The sequence below is a fragment of the Ostrinia furnacalis genome, unplaced genomic scaffold (genome assembly GCF_004193835.3).
Source record: "Ostrinia furnacalis isolate ACB-3 unplaced genomic scaffold, ASM419383v2 OfSCF7336, whole genome shotgun sequence".
Taxonomy (NCBI): Eukaryota; Metazoa; Arthropoda; class Insecta; order Lepidoptera; family Crambidae; genus Ostrinia; species Ostrinia furnacalis.
Window position 1 is genome coordinate 398352 of NW_021137575.1, and position 26477 is coordinate 424828.

A 26477-nucleotide genomic window follows, 5' to 3' on the forward strand; every position below is an offset into this window, starting at 1 on the left:
TTGCCAATAAAGCACGGCTATCTCCCTCGCACGCGGTGCGTTTCACTAATATTTATACTACAAGACTCCGTAATGGCCGCATTTACACTGACCTGTAACAATGCTAGCGCAGTTACAATGTTCGGCGAACGTGGAATCTTTAGCATTTTTTGAGGGATTTCAATGTATGCTTCGATCCTAGAACATTGGACAGTGGACTTTTATCTTCATTATCATCATTTCAGCTACAGGACATCTATTGCTAAACATAAGCCTCCTTCAATGATTTCCACATCGCCTGGTTGGTAGCGGCCTCCATCCAGCGCTCCCTTTTCTGTCCCTTTTAGCAATATTCGATTTTAAATTAAGTTCAAAGCCAAAATCAAATACTAAGTAATATTTGATGTACCTCTGATCGTTAGAGGTAAAACCGGTACTAACGGCTTAATATGCTCTGAGAATGGTTGTTTGAAGTCTGTAATCCTAACTAGAAACTATTTCAAGATTTTCATTGCTAACTCGTATTTTTCACCTGGGAATCGAAACTAGGGCTGAATCCTTAATCATAATAATTATATCCTAAAGGATTTCCATAACAACCGGTCCTGCGCAGCCCGCATCTAGGTTCTTCTCGCGACCTTCACCAGATCATCGGTCCACCTAGTAGAGCTCAATACTGACTCCATATCCAAGATACAAGACAATGTAAAATTCGTTTAACCCATTGTTGTGTGAATGTATTTTTAGCCTTGTGAGAAATTTTCACCGCTAAGTCTAGACTTTTAAAAGCCTAAAATCTAAGGCTAAAGGTTCTAGCCTGATTGTAAAATAAGTTCCTGAAACTATTTACATTAACTTAACGGTACGGTGTTACAGTTTCGTAAAATATACAGCCATGGTCTACATTTAATCCGTTGTGTGTGCCCTGTAATTCACTGAACCTCAGACTCTCCGTTACGTGGCACTGCGCCTACGGGTACTAGTTTGAACCATTGAATAGAATAGAAAAATCTTTGTTGGCACAGTCAGAAGTTACTTAATAAACAACACCAACATAACTAAAATAGCCACTGCGCCAATAGGCTCAGCATTTAATTATATTTAAAAAGCTGGTTTTCCGCGAATTTCATTCCATTGTTGACAGTAAGAATCAGAGCTGATACTACAATGTGGAAACACAGGTAGGAATATTACTAGAAAAAATCTAGTAATATTTTGGTAGCTATCGACAGACAGCTTAACTTTCCTTCAGCATTAACTTTCATGGTGATCTGATAGTGATCTTGTAGTAGATTCAGGCTACAGAAAAGGAATAAAGATATGTTTATAGAGAACCATGTCTGTTTCCTAAACAATTTATTAATCCAAAAAATTATGTCATCTTACATCGTCAAAAATAAAAATACCCAAGGAAGGTTCTTAACTATTCGCTACATCCACAAACCAGTTCTTTTGTAACATGAAAAATTACACAAAAAGCTATTACATTATACAATATAACACTATAACATTATGCCTAGAAATACGTTAAATGTTATAAATCAACCGCGCAACGGAACGTGGTCCCAACAAAGAATGTTGTTTTGACTTATAATCTCATTAGATTTTATGACATTACCATTTTTATCATTATAATATCAATTTTGATAGACCAAATCTGTGAAGAAGCCATTAAATAAATTTCCCAGTAATTACTTTGCAATAGCAGTATCCAACGAACGCCATTGCAAATCAAATCTTTAGATTAAGAAGATATCTAAAAATGATCTCACATTGTGGAGGTTTTGTGTGGGACAAGCTATAAACGCACAGCGATTTGAATAATTCCAATTCTCTACAATATTTTTATCAATTTGTGATTTAAGTAAATAAAGCTATTTGAATGGAACAATAAATACCTACCCACAATACAAAGCTTAGCTTAGTTTGGGGCTAACGGCACAGTGTAAAATGTCCAAGGATATTTATTTATTACATATTGAAATAAATATAATATTTATGTGGCTTCATTATAGAAGCTTACCTACATGTTGGAATCATAAACTTTAACACGTACAGCACTACAACCTGATCAAGTTACTGCGCACCTGGCAGCTGTGACGTCACATGGACGCTCTGGTACAGACGGGACGAACGCGGGGAGGTGTGAGGACAAGTGGGAGGGAGAGTCGCATTCCAGCGAGGTGCGCAGCTAGTGAAAATCAGTGTCTTGGCAGTCACACTGTCAAGATATTACTGAGTGGGTGATCTTTTTTGGCAACTTAGTTTTTTTTGTGTATGTCTTTGTTGCCTGAATCTGTTGTTGCCAAAATAAAGTTATTTTCTTTCTTTCTTTCTTTGTTTCTTTCTTTCTAGTTTTAAATCACATCTCCCATGCCTTGCGCCTCCCGCGCCAGCCTTGAGTTTAATTAGAAAGAGCTCCATAACATTTACGTTCAATGCTCAAACGCACGCCCCCACCAGATTTATTACTAGCTCGCCCCGAGATAAATATCCACTAATTAAAAAAAAGAGCGGCAAGAGCGAGACGGGTTGAGAAGGAGAATCCCGCGAAACATTTTGGCAAATACGAAACAAGTGTACTTCGTTTTTCGTAACCACCAAAATAGTTGTAGAAAATTTTACCCATATCTATCATTGTACTGGTATCAGGTATAATTATTGGTATTCTTAAAACTGGGTAAAACTGTTTTAGCTGCCCTTTTGGTATAGCTAAGAGACTTCTCTCCCTCCAACTTCTGTGTGGCTAGAATTTAAAGATTGACCACCATTAATAAAGCAAGAAAAAGACTTCACATACCAAAATTGTCTCCGTGGCCTGGAGTATTCACAAATAGGTACTGTAGAAAATTCGCTAATTTTGTATCATACTCGAATCAGAGATAATTTTTGTACATATTAAAAAAATGTCCAAGCTTTGAATTTAAATTATTCTAGTTTTCAACAGTTAAATCCTTACGAAAGCTTTTCTAAAGCTTTCTATTTATTTCAATCTCTGCACTGAACCCTAATACATACATTGGGCCTCGGACGAACAAACCGATGGACGCATTTAAATTGTATTAATAGCTTCTCTGTGCCAATATTGCACTTGTATTGTTTTTAGTGGATAGCACAAATGGGAACTGAAATTGAATCTCGAATCTAGTGCGGTTGGCTATGGGAATCATAATAATGTATTCTTAACTGGAAAGCAAATAGTTTTGTACATTACAAATATGTACAAATATGTAAATTAATAATATTTGAGAATGCTTAGGGATGATTTCTAAAATGTCTGTCTAAAATCTTTTAAGGGATCATAAAAAGCTTTTAATTGAGCTTTTTACTAAAAAAACAAATGAAGCGTAAGATTTACTTATTTCATGAAAACGAAATTGTATTATAAAAATTAATCACACAAAAATATTTATAAAAGAACTACATGCATTTAATCAAACCCCTGAAATAAAGCTCTTTGATAGCCCTAAATATCCCCCAAGTTATAATTTTCAAAAATATTTGCTATAATTGAATAAACAGCAAGTCATATCCTATGTAATTACACGTCTATTCGTGCCTAATCAAATATCGATTTAACATATTAGCTGACACCAGCAGCCGTGGGACCACACAGGTTTATATTTATCATTGCCGACGCGACTTAGCCAAGCAACACTAATAAAATAATGCATTAGTTGGACACTGACTGAGCTGGTAGCTGATCGCGAGGCAATTTCAATGGTGAAGCCAATGAATTAATTTTAAAATAAACTTATATTCATAATAGTAACTATTTTTACATGAAATCTACTGAGGTTTGAAAACTTTCCGGCACTAGCCGATTGCTCTGATCGCAGAACTATATTTGTAAGAGCTATAAACTTTCCAAATGTTTAAGAAACATTAATGACGGATGACTAAGAGTAGGCGCACACCGTTGATTTTTAGTTGGACGATAGTTGTGGCCGATTTTAATTTGTATGAAGAATCGGCCAAATCGAATCGGCGTAGTGTGCGCACTCCCATACATGCCCATATTGATCAACTGCCCGACTAAACTATCGGCCGACGAAAAATCAACGGTGTGCACCTACCGAAAATGTTAAAAATAACAATTGATAAGTTATTGAAGTAGATAGTATTAACTTGATTGCCAGTTCAATTTATTTTATTGCCTAGAATTGCCTTTTATGAGGTAGCTTTAGAGAGAATTTAATAATAATTATATTTATTTTAGGACTTTATCAACATCAAATAATTACGGATGAGCCTGAATGTACACCGTTGCTTATTAAATTCATTAAGATGTTTAGAGTCGTAGCAATAATAATGAATAATTTAGCCACTAATTGCATGTAATTACATTAATTTATTGTTAATTAAACTAAAGGAATATTAGGACAGGCTATAAACAAAATTTACTGGTCGTAAATTAATTTCGTGTAATTGAAAATTTTAGCTTGTCAAAGCCTAGATCGTTCGCCTCGTGCCTACTAATTTTAAGTATTATTATTTATTACTCAGTATAGTTATTGGATATTCTCGGATGGTCTGACGTATCCTAGTAATAACGTAAAGGCCTAGATTAATGTTATGTTAGCCATTAATTTAAAGGAATCTCGATTCGATACGCCAATCAGTTAAAGAAGTTAATTATGCAAAGCGGTATTAATACCATGTGAACTTCTTTATGTTTTTTCTAAATCTCCGATAAGCCTGATTACTTTCATTCTAGTTTCCCAACAGTGGGACGTCCGAATAAGGCAGTCCAAAACCAGTATATCGAGCTAGCCGTATTGCGCATTTTTATAACAATTCTCTTGCGTCGTATAGAGCTGAAAATTTGAAATTCGAATCCCGAGAAATCCAAGGATGCGGTTCGTTTGGTAGGGTTGCCAGTACTCCTTTCAATTAAACTATTTATAGATTTAAAAAACAAAAAAATTACTGCAAAATTGTCATAAAATTAAAAATAGAATTCAAGTCAAGAAAATTTCTGGATTTAGAACCTTAAATATCTATGTCTATAACTGTGTAACTTCGTTTAACTAGTAATAATGCGACAACAAAACTGGCTTCGCTTCCTCCATCCAGTCATTGATTTTGATTGTTATACCAGGCCAGAGGCCACACTCATTATACTTGCCAATTTTCACTCGGACTCAGTAGCTTAACCGTCCCGACCTCTTTACAGTTAATAACTGATAGTTCTCGGAATTATTCATATTTCAAACATGGAATAATAAGGTAACACCTTTACTGGTTAATATTTTTAAATTGAGAATACGCTGTTAAGAATCGAGGTCCTATTCCACTTTGTCACAGTTCAAACTGCTATAACACTCGTATATGTAATCTTCGCCTTTTCCAAGTGACTGAAAAATTTGGCATCACTGGGTGGATTTTTATTAGTGGTCAAACTAATACCCTGGCTACACAGGAGTTGCAGCAGTGGGAAAAAAATGGGATAGTTCTGTATAAGTAATTATTGATAGAGTCCTGCTTTTGGATTAAATGTGCGAAGGTTGACTATTCAGGACTAATCCCACCTCTATTTCCCATGCATAATTGCAACTTCTGTATAACCAGGATCTATAGCTTGGTATCTAACGAAACCCAACCAGTAAAGGTTGAATGATGCGGAAGGTAATAATAATAATAAATACTCTTTATTGCACACCAAAGAACAGAACGGAAAGAAAAAGAAACACACAAGGTACAACTAGGCGGTCTTAGCGCTATAAAGCGATCTCTTCCAGACAACCTATGAAGAGGACAGTTACTTAAAACAAATATGAAGGTACTAACAAAAATGTTTCTCTCACATTTATAACGACTCATTTAAAGGNAATTTACTCCCTTCAATGAAGAATGTTCACTAATTTTGTTTTTTAGCTTTCTGTATTCTCTGTTAAAAATAAAAAATACACGTGAAAGAATTATTTCGATACGTCAATTAGTTTCCAAGATATTGAACTGGCTCATATTTGTATGGGTGGAATCCTGCAAGCTGAATTAAGACCCACTTCTAGGCAACCGATTAAGCTGAAATTTCGCAAACACATGTGATTTGGATGACCATGCAATATTATGATGACATGGAGCTGATCTGATGATGAAGCTGGAAGGTGGCCATAGGAACTCTATAATAAAACGACTTAAATGCATCGAGTTTAAAGGGTTTGCCAAAATGTTCACCAACCCTGCGTCGGATCCAGCGCCCGCGCAGCGAAACCGAATAAATCCTGCGCGGTCATCGACCCAGGGCGACAGTTTTTGTCGCGAGTTTTAGACCTCCTTTTTTAAAGCAACCGCCACAATTATTTTGAACTTTTTACACCGCGTTATTTCGATGGGACTGTGGGCACGATTGATGTGTTAAAATGTTAAATGTGCAAGCGTCTTCGGCTTGGGGTGGGGATGGTTAGAAATTATCTTGTCTTAAGACTCATTTCGAGCATGTAGAGATTAAGCATTTTTTTTCTAAGATACTGGTATCTTTTTTTCTACAACTTTCACTAACAACATAGGGTCACAACCCTGATGACAGACTTTATTTAACGTCTGACACAGCTCTCTAATGTAGACAAGAGAACTAGTATTTTTCAGTTTTTTAATAATTTGCATGTTATACCAGCGTGTTAACTGTACCATACGCATTTTATAATAATCTAGTCAATTTCCTCATGCCTTGCATTGATCATTTTAATTTTCATCTTTAAAAAGAAATTAAAAAGAAAAATCTTAGCCTGCATTTTCTAACTGCAGAATACCTTCTGCTATCAAGCAAAAACAACTTACAGTATGAACTTATACTTTCGCCTTACAATAACCTATTTCTTCAAGATATTTTTTTGCATTTACTTTTAGCATTAACCAACGTTTAGTTATCTTATAACCCACTTTACTACCGGCGTTTTAGTGATCTAATCGTTTACTAATTGTCAGCGAAGCCGTTGCTAATGGTTTAGTGTACAGGTGATACTTTATCTTTTGTCTATCCATTATCAAGTTATCAGTCAGGTTAATTAAGCGAAATAAACCACTTTTGGTTAGCGGCTAAAGCAAAATTTAAATTTGCTGTATTCTAATTGCCACGATGTAGCTTGTATCAAGTGACGTAGGGTTTCTTATGATCCTCTCTTGTACTATTGAGAATAAGTATTTATATTTGATTTCATCATGAAAACAATATATCAGAAACGGATGCAGATCAAAATTTAAATGCTTTTTTTGCACAGCAACTTTCAATTTAACCACTTTTTCACATACATCCATTCTACTATTTATTTTCATGGGTATTATTGACTATTTTTAAAGTGTTAATAAAGCCTCATTCCTGCAAGTCTGCCATTAATTGGCATCCATTGTTGTCTCTTGTCTTATTCATCAATTAATTTTATTAACGAAGTTTTTCAACCGATGCAAACCAAACGTCCTTCGATACCGCACACAATCTCCTAGCTCCTTAATTATTCAATCTAAAATCTGTACAATTCACACGAAGAAATCTGGACAACACTTAATTGTACTGGGCCCTGTTTTCGTGAGAGAGATAATCGCAGCCTTAATGATTCCGATTTAGAAGCAGTGTAGTGGATAGTGGGATATCGATAACATTAAAAATCATTAACATCGATCGAGTTGGAGATACAGCCGATTAGGGTGATGGGGAACTACACTGGTTTTGAACTCTACTTAGTTTTAAGCCAGGAAACTTTGATCACCAAATGTTTGTTTTAAAAGTTGATTAAGCAATGCGATCTTACTTGAGGAAGCAGATGCACTATTACTAAAAGAACGAAATAATGCACACATCAAATATTAAATAATAATGATATTTATGTAGAATTAAGATTATTGAAAGTCTTGGCTAATGATTATGCCATTTGTCTTGGAAGTGCTTTCTTACTTTTACAAAATATACCTACATCTTTGGCATTACTAGGCATTATTTTTAACCGACCTGTATTATGAATTATCATCTAAGAATTGAATCATGTCGTAGATCAATATTCCTTTTTATTTTCAACATAAGTGCAGCGGCATTTCTCATGTAGAATAGATACACCAGACATTATTTAATTGTGATATTGATAGTGAAACCATCGATATGTCCACAACACTATTTAGAAGCGGGATGCAAATTCACTTGGCAAAGCGACAGTCGGTAATGCACACGCTATGCGACGGCTAACGAACCTTGTTGTCAAAAACGTAGCAAAACTTTCGATAACAATATCAAGATATTCAGTCAATGAATAATTGGCAATGATAAAAATACAAAAAATGACTACATTACTAAGTTATACATGGATAGAACTAAGTGAGTTATCATTACAGATCATAACTTACTTAAAACGCAACTTTTGAACACTGAAAAGTGGATTGCGATAAAATAAAAAAGTAAAACCAGATTACTCCAAAAAGTCATTTTGCTTTTCGGATGTCTTGACCTACATAAGATAGTATAATAGGTACCAGTAGTAAGTTAATAAAGTTTTTAATACTTTATGAAAATTAAGAGCTTCAAATAAGGTACGAATTTAAGTCTAAGGCCCAGAACAGACGGTGAAACGCAACTGCAACGAAACTGCAACTTTCTGATGATTCTGATGAATGGAACTGAAACTGAAAGTTTCAAACTGCTCGCGTCATGTGTGGTCTCTCAACAGACGTTATGGCAGAAACTTAGATGCAACTCAAAAGTAACTAGTAGTTGCAATTTCGTTGCAGTTGCGTTTCACCGTCTGTTCTGGGCCTTAGGCCGACAGAGGTCTGGGTCTAAATCAAATCCTTAAAGGTTTAGGGGCGTAAATTAAAGATTTTAATTATGATTAGGGTTATTGCCTCTATATTTTACCGTCAGTATTTAAAATGATTAATTAGGCTTTTAACAAAATGACAGGATCGAATCTTTATTTACTACTTAAATGCAAATGCTGTCATTTTAATAATATATCGTAGACTTGATGTTGAAATGCGCTTCCGATTCAAAGTAGCTTGATTGTGACGAGTTACTAGCATATCAATAGATTCTGTATTTTTGTATTTGAGTATTTCTCAAAAAAAATGTACATTTTGAAAAAAAAAAGTGTGCTTTGAAACAGTTCAAAAGTTTCATATTTATAAATCATCACACAAAAAAAACACACACACAATTTTGAAGGATGAATATTAATCTTTAAAATAACGAAGAATTATAGCTATAATCCTACTTATTACCAAATATTTAGATATTTTAAAAATAGTCCTTTTTTACCTTTCATACAAAAACCTGTTTGCCACCCTAGCTTTTTCATGTATTTTTGTTTCATAAAATGCGATACGTAACTAAATTATAGTAAATTTCTTTGTATTATCGTTCTACAGTAATCGCAGTTTCTGTATCAAATTGATTTTCTATGGGGTGTCATAATGAATTGGCAATTTAAAGCAAAAAAACAAAATGAGTCGCTCGCATTTACTATTTCGTTATTTACTCTTTAGTTACGATTATTTCTACTTTCCCATGGTTTCTGAACAATTCCGTATTTATTTTACACGGACAATAATAGCTGCACACTGAATGGCTGTTGGCCTGACGTCTCCGCCACACTATGGAGCGAAATTGAGATTTATGGACATAGCGATTTTTTTTACAATTTCTATTTGAAAAAAATACCTATCGATAGGTTACGTTATTCTGATGAATNTGATTGATTTTGATTTTGATTACTTGGCATTATTTTTAACCGACCTGTATTATGAATTATCATCTAAGAAATTAATCATGTCGTAGATCAATATTCTCTTTTATTTTCAGCATAGCTACAGTGGCATTTCTCATAAAGAACATAGATACACTAGACATTAATTAATTGTGAAATCGATAGTGAAACCATCGATATGTCCACAACACTATTTACAAACGGGATGCATATTCACTTGGCAAAGCGACAGTCGGTAATGCACACGCTACTCGGCTAACGAACCTTGTAATCAAAAACGTAGCAAAACTTTCGATAACAATATCAAGTTATTCAGTCAATGAATTGGCAATATAACACAAAAACTCCACTATTAAATATAGATAGAAGTACTTGTAAGTTATGATCTGTAATGACTTAAGCTTACATATAATGCAACTTCAAAACACTCAAAAAGGAAAGTGGAATGCGAAAAAACATAAAAAAAACATCTAAAATCAGACTAAAAAGTATTTTTTCTTTGCGGATGTTTGACCTGACCTTAATATTAGTATATTATAGGTAGCAGTTCTAAGTTAATAAAGCTTTTAATACTTTATGAAAATTAAGAGCTTCAAATAAGGTACCTACGAATTTAAGTCTAAGGCCCAGAACAGACGGTGAAACGCAACTGCAACGAAACTGCAACTTTCTGACGATTCTGATGAATGGAACTGAAACTGAAAGTTTCAAACTGCTCGCGTCATGTGTGGCCTCTCAACGGACGCTATGGCAGAAACTTAGATGCAACTCAAAAGTAGCTAGCAGTTGCAGTTTCGTTGCAGTTGCGTTCCGTCTGCTCTGGGCCTTAGGCCGACAGAGGTCTGGGTCTAAATCAAATCCTTAAAGGTTTAGGGGCGTAAATTAAAGATTTTAATTATGATTAGGGTTATTGCCTCTATATTTTACCGTCAATATTTAAAAGGATTAATTAGGCCTTTAACAAAATGACAGGAACGAATCTTTATTGACTACTTAAATGCAAATACTGTCATTTTAATAATATATCGTAGACTTGATGTTGAAATGCGCTTCCGATTCAAAGTAACTTGATTGTAACGAGTTACTGGCATATCAACAGAGGCTGTATTTTTATATTTAATACCACTTTGGTATATCAACTAATGAGACCCTAATTCATAAAATACAGAAAGATAATATTGATTGATAACACTTAACATAAAATAGGCAACATTCATCGATAAAATTATCGAGCTCATTGCAATCTAAATAAACATCCGTACATTTCTGCTTCACCTTTCAATTCAGCATTACCTTCACGGTCCAAAATAAAACATTCGCGTTAAACCCTAAAATTGGGGAAACGGACCGCAAAAGCTGCCGAATCGAGGCGAATATCTCGAAAATAAGACGAGTCGCATCACTGTATAAGTAACAAAGGGGACCGAAGGGGACAGGAACAAAGAGCAAGCTCCCCCCTCTTCCCCCCTTTGTCTTGTCCTCCAAAGCGACTGTATATCAATCTCCACACGTCAACAGGCCTGCCCAAAACGACCGACGAAAAAATCCAACGCAAAAAAGACTCGACGGAAAAAAAATTCTACAATGAACGCTTTAAATTGTTGAGAGAACTGCCAATTAAAAATTGATAGATATAACAGTGGGTTTGCGAAAAAATTGGGTTAGTTTTGGAAATTTTGGGTGATTAAGATTATTTACCTAATTGGACAGGAAGTGTGTTTTGGTTTCATTTTGTCGTTGAGAAAATTACTGATATCGATGTGCCTTCAAGTGTTTTAAATGTGAATCTTGAATATTTAAAAATAGAAGTCTTATATGCGCAAGCGCAAGGGGTTAAGTGATTATGTATGAAAATAGTAGTTCAGGTAGCTACGAATGAAAATAGAAGAAAAATGTGTTTATATGACACTGACTAATTCGAATTCCGTACCAAACGGGTAAAAACGGGACCCTATTGTTTTTCTCCATTTTTATATACTTAAGACATAAAATTATCGACAAATAGCATCAATCCTTACTACAGTTAGCTCTTGAATACAAAATGTATCGATGATTATTGTAACACTAGGTACGGTTAGCGATAAATTGGATCTCATTACTATGTATAGTTTGACATATTGACAATATTAAAGTATTTGTAACTTTATTATTAAGTTTTAAAAAGGCATCGGTGTGAAAAATAATGGTTGATTTTACACCTGGCGTGCTATCAATAAATAAATATCTAGACAATACCTACAGCCAGGCCTGTTGTACAGCCTACTTCAGTTGACGAGCTGTAATTATCGGTTGATAACTCGAATGGTGTCAATATCATGAACATCCTAGGCACATAATAATATTATAACGATCTTAATTTACAGAGTGCTATAGTTGCTTTACTTAAAGTGTACTTTAATTTTATTACCCATCACGACTTAGCAAAGAGGTTTTATTTTTAAGTACCTATTCAGGTTCTATTTTGAAACTTTTGTACTAAATAATTTTGAAATGCTGCAGCATTAGATCTTTGCCTTATCAAAAATTTACTTTATGAACTACTTTGACATTAAAATTGATTGTTAGACTAGGCGCAGTCCACCGATTTTTAGTTGGCCGATAGTTGGGCCCGAATTTAATTTGTATGAAGAATCAGCCAAATCAAATCGATGTAATGTGCGCACTTCCATACATGCCCATTACTGATCAACTGTCCAACTAAACTATCGGCCGACGAAAAATCGATGGTCTGCGCCTAGGCTTATAAAGATTTTTGTAATGACGTGACAAGGAAATAATAGGTAATTGACATGAAAGACTCCTCAAGAGCAATATTAGTACAGTTTTATCAGTAATTTTGACAACTCCAACATTATACTATGGGTTTGATGAGTTACTAAAGACCACAGCTTAAGAAGTTGTAACAACTTAGTTGCAACTTGTAACATCGCATTTATTATAAGAGCTTTACCTGTTGTCTGGACAATACTACAAAAATATCGATTCAAATGTTTACTAACCCAAAACTGGTGTACTATTTAGGTAATACAGGTTTTCTTGCCTAAAATAGTAAATTAGATTCTATTGATAAATTAGTTTATAGATGTTAATCAAAATTTACCTGAGCGTATAATTTGGTGTATGATTATCTAATTAATCGGAACAAACCGACAAATTTTGAGTTTCATAAGCAACAGGACGCTTATGAAATGGGTCTAAAATGATAGATTATAAATTCTAGCCTCGCTATCTTGAGATATCTGGTCTAAATCATTATTTATGATACTTTCTCGAGTCGAAAGCTTAATAAAGGGTGTGATGTAGTTAGTTCATGTTCATTTGATTTCAGTTTAATGATTATAATAATGTTACTGTAGTTAATTCGTTGTTATAATTACTATTCTAATAGTACTCTTTACTTGCCTCAGGTAAACAACCAGTCCGCTACAGCATCGTATCTGGTGACGTGGACCATCGGTTCACCATCGACGCTGCGACCGGCACCATCAGGACCACGGGCCAGCTGGATAGGGAGATGACGTCATCGTATCTGCTTAACGTGAAGGCTACCAATGGGAACTCGGCCAGTTATGATCAGACCCAAGTAAGTAGTAGTAACTAACTAAACTGACTATTCCAATCCAAGCTTTAACAAGCAAGAAAAAGAAGAAATAGAAAATGTTTTAGAGTGAAGTCTAACCCAGAAACTATATCTAAGCATCTGCTGTGAGAACCACTTTTCTATGTTTTCAAAATCTGAATACATCAAGTAACTTCAATTTTCATAACAGCACGAAAAGTCACTAAATTCAGCATCGGCAGTTTCTTTCTTTGAAACTGAAATCCCAACTAATATTATAAATGCGAAAGTAACTCTGTCTGTCTGTCTGTCTGTCTGTCTGTCTGTNTCGATGTGCCTTCAAGTGTTTTAAATGTGAATCTTGAATGTTTTAAAAATAGAAGTCTTATATGCGCGAGCGCAAGGGGTTAAGTGATTATGTATGAAAATAGTAGTTCAGGTAGCTACAAATGAAAATAGAAGAAAAAATGTGTTTAAATGACACTGACTAATTAGGATTCCGTACCAAAAGGGCAAAAACGGGATCCTATTAGTTTTCTCTATTTTTACATACTAGACATTAAATTATCGACAAATAGGATCAATCCTTACTACAGTTAGCTCTTGAATACAAAATGTATCGATGATTATTGCAACACTAGGTACGGTTAGCAATAAATTGGATCTCATTACTATGTATAGTTTGACATATTGTCAATATTAAAGTATATGTAACTTTATTATTAAGTTTTAAAAAGGCATCGGTGTGAAAAATAATGGTTGATTTTACACCTGGCGTGCTAGCAATAAATAAATATCTAAACAATACCTACAGCCAGGCCTAAAACCTGTTGTACAGCCTACTTCAGTTGACGAGCTGTAATTATCGGTTGATAACTCGAATGGTGTCAATATCATGAACATCCTAGGCACATAATATAACGATCTTAATTTACAGAGTGCTATAGTTGCTTTACGTAAAGTGTACTTTAAATTTATTACTTACCCGACCACGGCTTAGCAAAGGGGTTTTATTTTTAAGTATTCAGGTTTTATTTTGAAACTTTTTACCGTAGCATTTTAAACTGCGAAATTAGAACTTAGCCTTTATCAATGTTTGACACGAAAATTAAATACTACTTCTGAATCGCTTATAATATGACGTGACAGGGGAAAACATTGACATACAAGCTCCTGAAGACGCAATTAAATATTAATCCTTTATCGGTAATTGTTTTGACAACTAACATTGAACTAAGAGTTTGATGAGTAAATGCAGACGACATCATTTTAAATTCTAACTTTGTTGCAACGTGCAACATCGCATTTATTGTAAGAGCTTTACCTGCTGTCTGGACAATACTACAAAAATATTGATTCAAATGTTAGTTTACTAACCCAAAACTAGTGTACTAATATATTTAGGTGATACAAGTTTTCCTGCCTAGGTGATTGGTGCTAATAGTAAATTAGATTATATTGATTGATTGATAGATGTTAATCAAATTTACCTGAGCGTATAATTTGGTGTATGATTATGTAATTAATCGGAACAAACCGACAAATTTTGAGTTTCATAAGCAACAGGACGCTTATGAAATGGGTCTAAAATGATAGATTATAAATTCTAGCCTAGCTGTCTTGAGATATCTGGTCTAAATCATTATTTATGGTACTTTCTCGAGTCGAAAGCTTAATAAAGGGTGTGATGTAGTTAGTTCATGTTCATTTGATTTCAGTTTAATGATTATAATAATGTTACTGTAGTTAATTCGTTGTTAATATTAAACAAGAATTTGTATCATACATCATGAAGATGAGAGAGAGCAGATTAATGAGAAATAGACGATGTTGGTATAATTTATTCAATGGTTTCCATATTTTCGAATCTAATCTAACCTATCTCTCAATTCTCGCTCAAATCAAGAAGCTGGCATGAGTGATAGAGATAGATAGAAATATGAAATTGGCACTAAAAACCCTGTAGAAACCTAAGCAGATTTACATTGGTTGAATCGTTTGATCCTCTAAAATTACACACTGACTTTTTACCTGACTGCACCAGAAGGAGGGTTATGTTATTCAGTACAGGGCTTTTTCCTAAATAAAAAAGTTGTAATAAGATAATTAATTATATTTTCTCTCTAAGGTCATCAAACCTTGAACCGTATTGTATGAAATATTCTCAGTTAAAACTAAATGGGAGGGACCATTTGATTTAATACAGCATTAACCTTAATAGGCAGCAATAAAAGCTGATAAGAGATGTTAGTCTGCTAGTTTTTGAGTTTAATCAACTTTAAGGACTCCTAAATAGGAAATCAACAATCTCAAATCATTTACCAAAATATTTTTTTATTGGACTTGTTATTATTTTAATAGAATACGTGTAAGAATAATATCCGTCTATACTAAGTGAAATACTGATCTTATTGATTGCTTCCAAATTATATTTTCTGTAAAGTGACGGCCATCTGTCCAGATAGGTACTTACTTAAGAAAGCTATTCAAGATCTTCATAGAGATTTTATCTTAATCTGTCTTTATTATTAATCCAATTTAATTTTGATGACAATATACATAAAAATAGGTATCTTACGTAGCTTTACCTTCACAAAATGATACTTTTTGTTGTAATTATTATACTAACAGTACTCTTAACTTACCTCAGGTAAACAACCAGTCCGCTACAGCATCGTATCTGGTGACGTGGACCATCGGTTCACCATCGACGCTGCGACCGGCACCATCAGGACCACGGGCCAGCTGGATAGGGAGATGACGTCATCGTACCTGCTGAACGTGAAGGCTGCCAATGGGAACTCGGCCAGTTATGATCAGACCCAAGTAAGTGGTAGTAATTAATAAGTTTTTTCAAGCAAGAAAAAATAGAAAATGTTTTAGAGTGAAGTTAAAAAACTTAAAGCGTTTTGAGAACTTTCCACTTTTCCACACCTTCAAAATCTGAATACATCAAGCAACGTTTTTTATAACAGCACGAAAAGTCACTAAATTCAGCATCGGCAGTTTCTTCCTTTAAAACTGAAACAATGAATAAACTTGACTTTTGTCTATCAGATCTGTATTCATCTTGAATCAAATGAGAGACAGAGTAGACAGACCCTGCTATTTCCTGTTACTTTTATACCTACTTTCTGTAATATTTTAAAGATATCTTACATGCTTCATAACACGATCCGTTATCTCCAGGTCCAAATCACGCTCGAAGATGTGAACGACAACGCACCAGAATTTGGCACTTCATCAGTAAAGGTGTCAGTTGCGGAGTCAGCCAGCATTGGTTCCGTGGTCTACGCAGCCAGGGCCACTGATGAGGATGAAGGCAAGAACGGAGTGGTGACGTACAGTCTGGTATCTGCTACTGGACCACCGAACACGTTTGCTGTGAACCCACAGCACGGGCTGGTCACTTTATTGAGGTAAGGCTTTTGAGATAGTTTATGTTTCATCTACTTTAATACTCGCAGAAAGATTTAATTAAGGCTACTGACAACGCCACTCTTGTGGCGGAGTTTGGGCTGACACTGTGTAGGTTTGTTGTCGACACGAGAAGAAGAAGAATATTCACAAGATAAACTTAGGGAGTTCTTTCTTTGTAGGATTTTGGGTTTATGTACTAGACTAGTAGTTTATTTTTTATTTTAGTAATATTACATCAACCTCATGGCCGGAACAGAAATAATATTTCTTATTTTAAATTATAATTATCAAGTTGAATTTGACGGAAGGCTTAAGTAATACCGGCTATTACAGTCTTAAATTAGCTTCTATTACAAATGATTAAATGATAAAATAAGACCTGAATAAATACAAAATTAAGCTTTAAAGTGGCAAACACATTTTCTCGTCGCGCACTGTACTAAGCGACCGACTTAATTTGAATGATTTATATGCAAGCGATAAGAATCGCGTCGAATGTACGATTCCAATACAGGAACAGAGTCAGTGCATAAGTTTATAAACGTTAAAAGCTTTGACCCCTTCGAACATGGCATTTGTTTACGGAATTTCTCTAGTACAGTTAAAACTAATCCATGAGCTGATCTTATTTCAACTTAAGAGAAATGGGAATACAGAAAAAAAATACACTGTTGATCTTAAAAAAATCTTAATTCCACAGGCCTTTGGACTACGAGAACCAAGTCAAGCACACTCTGATAATATCAGCAAGGGACGGTGGCTCTCCACCTCTAAGCGCCAACCTGACCCTGGTGGTAGACGTACAGGATGTCAACGATAATCCTCCAATCTTCGAACATGATGCTTACAGCGCTAGCGTTCTGGAATCCGAAGCTGTTAACACTAAGGTTAGTACCTTCGTGATACACAAACGTTTTGTATTACCTGTCTTAAAAAAATCATGATGATGATAGAGAACTTTGTAGGGTGGAGTTGCTCAAATTGTACCGGTTCGTAAATTGTACCACTTAAAAATCTACCAAACCGTAATGTATAGTTTTAAATTGACAACACTAAAATCTAAGGCTACCAATATGACGCAATCGGTGCTATTTTGGATTCGATGTCACAACAGAGTGAAGTGTAGTAAATAAAAATATTTTTTACGGCGACCTGATCTTATTTTATGGTTGTTTACCTAAGGATTTCTTGTGGCAACGATAAGTACACTGCAACTGTTATATATGTTTTTGGAAAGTACGCATATTAGTGTACTTTTCAGAGAATATAGTTTTGTTATTTAGCATTTTGAAGATATGGCACCTGCTCAGATAAAAATAAAACTTAGGGTTGCCTAATTTGTACCAGGTAGGATACGCCTAATATGTACCGGTACAATTTAGGTGTATGGTGGTTCTTTAACTCGATTGTTAACTATATTGAAATGTTTTCAGATGTCTGGAAGGGATAAAAAATATTATAAATGGACGCAAGATGACTTAGAAAAAGCCTTAGATTGTTTGGAAAAGAAATCCATGGGAATTAACGACTCTTCACGTATTTTCAACGTACCTAAACCCACCTTAAAGAGACATTTATAGAATTCAAACAAATATGCAAAAAACCTAACCATTTCCAAGGGCAGGCCAACTGTTAAGATTTTATTAAGACTGATTAAGATTCAAGTAGAATAAGAGAACCCTTTAATAGTTTTATATAAAAGTTCTATTACATTGTGTTTTGTTGTTGATTAGATTATTTTAATTAGTTACATTATTAATATTCAACCCGTTAAAAATAATATTTTTATAAAGATATATTAGTAAGACTGATTTCAGTGTATAAAGGGCACTTGAACATCATTTCGGTCATGAAGTACAATTTAGGATACCTATGGTACAATTAAGGAAACCGGTTTCCTAAATTGTACTTTTTCAGACTTTTTTAAAAACTTTAATTATAGTTTTTAATATTACATTTTCTCATTTTCTTGTAATAAAAAATGAACACCAATAGAACAACCTTTTGATTTCTAGTAATATAATGCTCTTAAGTTACATAGTTTTTGTGACAGCTTGTAAAGTTCGTTAACTGGTACAATATAGGCAACTTTACCCTATGAGAGTTCTGATAAAATAAGCCTAATTTTAATACTTGAGTATATCACATTCTCATAGGTTTTGGTTTACCTTTATCTAGTCACAATTTTAAATGTTTGCGTTATAACTGCGCATTTACATAAAAAATTTACTAACAAAAATAACCTTGCTTTTTTGCAGATCTTAGAAATCCAGGCCGTAGATAAAGATACGGGGAACAACGCGCGTATAACCTACCGCATAGTATCAGATGGAAATGCGACCAATGAAGATTATTTCAAAGTACAGCCGGCTACGGGCTGGGTGTACCTCGCCAAACCACTCGATAGAGAAACAACGGCCAGACACAAAATGACCATAACAGCCACTGATAATGGTCTACCCCCGCTCTCAGCATCAGCTAGCCTCGTTGTAAACGTACTAGATGCGAACGATAACGACCCACTTTTCTCCAAGCCCGCATATGAATTTCATGTCGAAGAAAACCAGAAAGCCGGCGCTTTCGTTGGGAAAATATCGGCAACAGACGCGGATTTAGGAGAAAACGCCATCGTGAGATACAGCCTCTTCCCATCCAACACGAGCTTCAATGTAAACCCTGTATCTGGTAAGTGATGCTACTTGATTTAATTCCATTTTAGTAATCTCATTACTGGTTTGAAAGTTGTATCTGGTACCCGTCCATTACGATGCAAATTATAATGCTTGAACATAGTATAAAGATTCTAATAGATGGCAAGCGGTGATTAATTGAATAATCTTAGTCGTTTTATTGGATAACACTGCAATTTTACCGTAATCCACGGAGGAGCGAGTCGTCTCCACTGTTTGATCAGGCGAGGAATTATTCCGGCGAGCGGCCACTCGAAGCTTTGTTTATCGAGCCGGCACTTTGAAAGCTAAAACCCAAAGTATGTTGTGCCTAAGACTCATCGACTGTCCAAACAATTCGGACAAACATTACATTAATACCTGCACAATTTAAGGGAATAGGGAGCAGAGACGGTTAATATTTGCCCATGTCCTTCCATGTGATTTTATATTTTTGTTTACTTACGGGATTTGACAAGGACCAGTGCCTATATGGGAGCATCATGGCTTCGCAATCAACGCAAAGTGGCTGATAACATCGACTCTTATCATTGAAATCGTGTGAGTTTTAAAATTCTCGATATGGGCGTCAGCAAAAAAGGGGGTTGGCACTTCGTTATCGTGGTTTAACTGACTGATGAATGGTGGATCATTCCGTCTCAATTCGGCTTATCTTCGATCAACACCCCGCGAGCTAGTTAGCGAATCTTTAGACCTTACCCTTTACTGTCTCACCGAAATGCGTAAATCATTCGCAATGACGGCTGTATATGGCGCGATTTCGAGATAGAGCATTCAGATCCGAACAGGTGCTCTTGTAACGTATTTGGATGGCAAAATTGCTAAACAGTTTAATCTTTTCCCCCTCAATCATTACTTATAACGTAATAAGCACCTTCTAAATTAACAATAAATTGGAAACGATGTAATGATCCCTCCAATCGATAGCCAATGAAGAGTCAATTGGAAACTTCATCAAAGATCACGAGATTGTATCTAGAAAGGTGTCTCATTAAAATTACCTTGATTAATAATAATCAATCCTTTATGGCGATTTTTAACCCAAAGGTCACACTACTAGTCCGACCAGATACCCACTACGGGAGGCAGCCCCCTATGAATTTATGCGCGTCAATTGCGAATTATAAACGTCGTCGCGCGCGCATGCGTCGTGACCCGCCATTAACTATTATTAAAATATTGCTATGTAGGAGCCTGGCTATTCTCTTCCATGTTTTATTACAGCCTTACCACGGCCAGATACTGTCGTCGCGTATTTAAATCTCATACGTTACAAATGTACGTGTAGGACGTTGCACGGACCTACAACTCGTTCTGTTGACGGATACCTTTTATTTTCATCTGTTCTCAAATGAATTATAGGTGTAAAATGTAGCTGGAATCTGACTTGGCACCGTGTGACTATAAATCGTAATAATGATACACATTAATGCATCGTTGCAATGAGAAAAAAACTTGCAATCAATATCACTAGTTAATCAGCCTTAAAATGTGACGCAATCTCGACTTTAAATTTGATTTCACCGTGAAAATTCACGGTTCGTACGCTTTTAACTCAACAATATTATTCTCAAAACAAAACCCGCTCTGGGTTCCAATATTTGTGAGAGGAGAAAATAACGATGAACATTTTTTTTCTAGAGCCCGCTTCACATCGCTCATTACGGCGGTCCCTGCCACATCTTATTATCTTCCGACAAGTTCCTCGAATGCTTCACCAAAATCGATTTTATGTGTATTGATTGAAGGATCGTTATCGTTTGTTGCGATTTTATAAAATCACGTTTATCGTCCTTCCCCGTTTCTGTCATCACGATTTTTAGGTTCCCAATACGGAGTGGACCTTCGGATAATCATAGGTATTCTGCCGCGGGCGATCTGTTTTATGAATGCCTAATTTCGGGGTTGAACTCCATGATAATCGTTTTGAAATTGACAAAATTCTTACGCGACGTATTGGCGGTCTTATCAGTGGGAAATTTGCTTAGGACGTGCGCGGTGTTCATTACAGGGTCCGAAATTGAGTCTAGATTTATACTGGAAATTATGGCCAAATATCGATTAGGTTTTAATCTGGTAAATACCTATGCTATACACATGTTTCTAAAGATTATTGAGGTTGTTCATTTTTAAAATTGCTTTTCTTGTTACAGGCGTCATTACAACGAAGGAAGTTTTGGACCGTGAATTTAAATCTTCGTATTCTTTATTCGCTGAGGCGCGGGACCAGGGTGGGCTGCCTAGGTCCAGCCGCGTGCCTGTTCTGATACAAGTGACTGATGTGAACGACAACTCGCCAGAAATAATAGATCCTCGTGAAGATGTGGTCAGTGTGAGAGAGGAGCAGCAACCTGGAGCAGAGGTGGCAAGAGTCAAGGCCATTGATAGAGATAACGGAATAAATGCATCGGTCACTTATTCCATTTTGAATGAGAGAGACATAGACGGGTTCGGAGTTTTTGTTATTGACGCCAACACAGGTGTTATCAAAACTAGCACAGGTAATAAATTATACTACCTTCATTAGCCTTAAGGTTATCGTTGCATTTATTATGGTTGAATGTTTTTAATAAATACAATTTCTTTTTTAGTCCTAGATCACGAAGAACGATCTATCTACCGTCTGACAGTAGCTGCCACTGATGGAGGGAAACCACCAAGACAAACCGTCAGACAGCTGAAAGTGGAGGTTTTAGACTTGAACGATAATAGACCAACATTCACTAGCTCCAGCTTGTCTTTCAAAGTAAGTAATCACAACAACAATAAGTGATGAGATAGTACTTTTTTTAAAATATACATACTACATTTATAATGAATATTTCATTTTTAGGTCAAGGAAAACGCTGAAATCGGCCACGTAGTCGGTACAGTCGCATGCTGTGATAGCGATGTTCAAGACAATCTGATAAACGGGGACGAAGAAAAACAAATATCTTATCTTTTGATGCCATTGACCACAGACCACCAGCATGGCACTTTCGAGATAGACAGACGCACTGGCTCTTTAGTTGTAGCGAGACAATTAGACAGGGAAATGCAAGATGAATATAGGTTAGAAGTGAGAGCATTGGACACTTCGGCTACGAACAATCCCCAAAGCAGCGCTGTCACTGTAAGGATAGAAATCGTCGATGTGAATGATAACGCGCCGCAATGGCCTCAAGATCCAATCAACATTGAAATATCAGAAATCACCCCTATTGGAATGACTGTTTACAATTTCACCGCTAAAGATGCGGACTCGGGCCCAAATGGAGAGTTGAACTTTCACGTCGTCTCGTCTCTGCCGTCAACCAAAAATGTTTTCAACTTGGATCCTTTGACTGGCTCACTTACGCTGACATCGCCTCTTGATTATGAAACGTTGAAAGAGTATTGGCTAATAATTGAAGCTACTGATCTGGCTACGAATACATCAGAGCGAATGGCCACATCAGCTACAGTTCATATTTCTGTCCTAGACGCAAATGATAATGTTCCTACTTTTGTATCAGCATCGAAAGTAACAGTCTCATTGAGCACTTTATCAGGTACGCTATATCAAGCATTAGCGGTCGATGAAGATTCTGGAGATAATGGAAAAATATCGTACTACATATCGGGTGGAAATGAGCACGGCTACTTTTCTATGGAGTACGAGGTTGGCAAATTGACTTTATCAAAGAAATACTCGTCGGATATAGCGAGAGTTCGACCTGGGCAATACAAATTGAACCTTACAGCCTCAGATCATGGGGTTCCTTTTCCAAGACAGAGCCACATGCTATTATTCCTGAATCTGCAGGAGTCGACTAATGTGCCACCTAGATTTACCGATTCTTTTTACCGGGCAAACATAAGTGAAGATATTCGTCCTGGTAGTTTTGTTACCAGGTTAACTGCGAAGTCTTCGAGAGGGAATACTGGTATGTATTGAATATGTTATCTGTATTTTAAAACAATTAATATTCATTGATTAGAATGATGTGCTAATTTTTCTTTGTATTTCAGGTAATTTAACTTACGTAATCCCACAAGGAGTAGCTGACGACAAATTCATCATTGACCCTCGCCTAGGAACAATTACAGTAAAAACTAAAATCGACAGAGAAGAAAGAGACTACTACGTGTTCCCTGTTTATGTCACCGACTCTAGTACATTTCAGTCTACAACCAACTTCGATGTCGCGACTGTGTCAATCAGCGTCATGGATGTCAACGATAACCCACCGAGCTTCAAGCCAGGATCTTGTTACCCATTGTCCGTTCCAGAAAATAATGACCCAGAGGTTATTCATACTGTCGCAGCAATGGATAAAGATATCGGTGCAAACGGAGTTATCACATACAGCATTACATCTGGCAATAATGGGAACAAGTTTTCAATAGATTCTACAACTGGAAAACTGACAGCTAAGACGTTAGATCGCGAAACTCAGTCCAAATATCATCTAACAATTACGGCGTTTGACCATGGATCGCCCGTGGCTTTGCAAGGGTCCTGCAATATCACCGTTATGGTGGAAGACCAAAATGACAACGACCCCGTATTTGACACTGGACATTATTCAGCTGCCATACCAGAAGACGCCCCAATCGACACCTCTGTTATAAAAGTAAGAGCCACTGACGCCGATTTGGGATTCAACAAACGTATCGTTTATTCATTGGCAAACGAAAGCCAGGGATTGTTTCGAATTGATAATAAAACTGGTATCGTTTTTACCACTGGGTAAGTGTCCATTTATCATACATAAACAACACTAATGCGCATCTTATTTTAACGATTACATATTTTAAAATAATATTTAATGTACAATTTTTGTTTCTTTGCAGATACTTTGATAGAGAAAAAATAAGCGCATACCATTTTGAAGCAGTGGCGACTGATGAGGGGCGTTATATTGCTCGATCTCAAAGGGTTTCTGTAGAAATCACCATAAAAGACGTGAATGACAACAAACCTATATTTACAAAATACCCATTCAGAGAGCAAATTGCTACTTTGACTCCTCCCGGACAAAGTTTATTGTGTGTCTCGGCCACTGATAATGACATAGGAACTAATGCAGAAATACTTTACGAGCTTATGGATTCTTCGAATCATAAATTTCGCATAAATCCAACCACAGGACTTTTAACAGCGACACAAAGCTTGGCCAGTGAAAATGGAAAACTTATTCATCTAAAAGTTATTGCCAAAGATAAAGGAAATCCTCCGCAAAGTTCAGTCGGACTGATTGAAATTCGGGTTGGCGATTTCTCCGATCAGACCCCTACTTTGAATTTCCAGAATGCTACGTATAATGTTACTATTGAGGAAAACATGCCCAACGGCAAGGACGTCCTCCAAGTTACAGCTGTAAGGAGCGACGGGCGCCGCCAAAAAATATTTTACGAAATCGGCAATGGAAACGATCAATACGCTTTCGAGATAGACCCTAACTCAGGCGTTATAAGGGTGAATAATTCGGCAAATTTGGATTACGAATCTTACCCGGGACCGAAGAGGCAGCTCGTTGTGGTCGCCCGAACGGAGGGCTCGCCAGTCTTATACGGCTATTGCGACGTAACAATAAATCTGTTAGACCAAAACGACCACGCTCCTAGATTTACGCAGCAGCAATACATAGCGAACGTTTTGGAAGGCAACACTAAGGGCGAGTTTGTCGTGCAGCTCGCGGCCAAGGATGGCGACCGGGGAGTGAACGCGCGCATCCTATACCACATAGTAGACGGGAACCACGATAACGCCTTTATTATAGAACCGGCGTTCTCCGGATCGGTCAAGACGAACATAGTGTTGGATCGCGAGATACGCGAGACTTATAAATTGACAGTTATTGCAACAGACGAGGGAGACCCGCAAATGACCGGCACTGCTACCCTCCGGATCAATGTCGTCGACGTAAACGACAATCAACCGACATTCCCACCACCGAATCTCATCTCCGTATCGGAAGGTACGTTTCCAAGTTTTTTACTCGTTTACGTATTCGGTTTTAAATTGCTGTAGGGCGTCCTATCGATTTTTCGAAATAAATTGGTAGAACAAAAAGCGATTCACAAAGAGGGAGGCATTTTACATAATTTGTATTCTTGACTCCGCGACTGGCTTACATTGCGACTTTTTGATTCCAGCGCCGAGATTAAATAAAAGGGACTCCTTTAGGATCAATATTTATTGGATGGTATTACATTTTTTTCGAGTGCATGTTTTAGCGGTGCCTCCCCAACGGTCCGCGTTCATTGTCTCTCGCTTTTTTGTTTGTTTTTATATCATTGTACGTCGACAGTGGTTTTGTTTTAGAGGATTTTATTTGCGAATCGTTAAAACGGCAGTCGTATGAGGGAGTCCCGTCAGTGTTTCAACGTTTCTTATTTATTTTTACAGGAGCGGAAGTTGGCACAGTGCTCACATCTGTTACGGCGAATGACGTGGACACATATCCGCCTCTCAAATACGCCATACTGCAGGAAGATAACAGATTCTCTATAGACAGATACAGTGGCAAGGTAGTCCTGAATAAACCGTTGGATTACGAAACGCAGATCATGTACGAAATAAACATAACCGCCTCTGACAGTGAACATATCGCCAGAACTACGCTTACTATAAAAGTGATGGATGTAAACGACAACGCTCCCATATTTGATGACATCTCTTACAATAGAATTTTGCCTGGTAGGTCTCATAAATCTTTTATAACTGTAATTAGAGAAACTAATCTAAATAAAGCAAATAACATAGACACGTCTAAGTCCATTCCTGTAAGAATATTACTAACAATAAAAATTTGCATTATAGGTTTTAGAGTTTTACGTACTAATATTTTATCTTTATGTTATTACAGAAGGCAGTGGTACATTGGAGATTGGTTCAGTGAACGCAAAAGATAAGGACAGTGGAGACAATGGCAGAATATCTTATTCGATTCTCCGTGCGACCAAGGGGTATTACATTGACGCTGTGACTGGGGCAATATTCGTGAACTACAGTGCATTGCCGGCAAACGAACGAGATACGCAGTTGGCTGTTGTAGCGACTGATCATGGGAAGCCAAATAAGAGTGCAGTGGCATCCGTCAGGATAAGCACCGGGGCATCTTCAGAGATCAAACCTTTCATAGGACAAGACACATACAGGTTAGTTTT

General features: G+C 36.4%; 1 protein-coding gene across 1 annotated transcript in view; it reads left to right on the plus strand.

Moving 5' to 3' along the window:
• The window catches only part of ds (dachsous cadherin-related 1), a 399638-nt gene that overhangs the window by 369842 nt on the left and 3319 nt on the right, over nt 1-26477 (plus strand). The window contains exons 5-15 of the mRNA XM_028319851.1: nt 13079-13254; nt 16420-16649; nt 17351-17537; nt 18909-19335; nt 21494-21841; nt 21932-22086; nt 22174-23248; nt 23334-24054; nt 24159-25285; nt 25717-26007; nt 26177-26468. Of these exons, the coding sequence (XP_028175652.1) occupies nt 13079-13254; nt 16420-16649; nt 17351-17537; nt 18909-19335; nt 21494-21841; nt 21932-22086; nt 22174-23248; nt 23334-24054; nt 24159-25285; nt 25717-26007; nt 26177-26468 (5029 nt within the window). The remainder of the gene's footprint in view (nt 1-13078; nt 13255-16419; nt 16650-17350; nt 17538-18908; nt 19336-21493; nt 21842-21931; nt 22087-22173; nt 23249-23333; nt 24055-24158; nt 25286-25716; nt 26008-26176; nt 26469-26477) is intronic.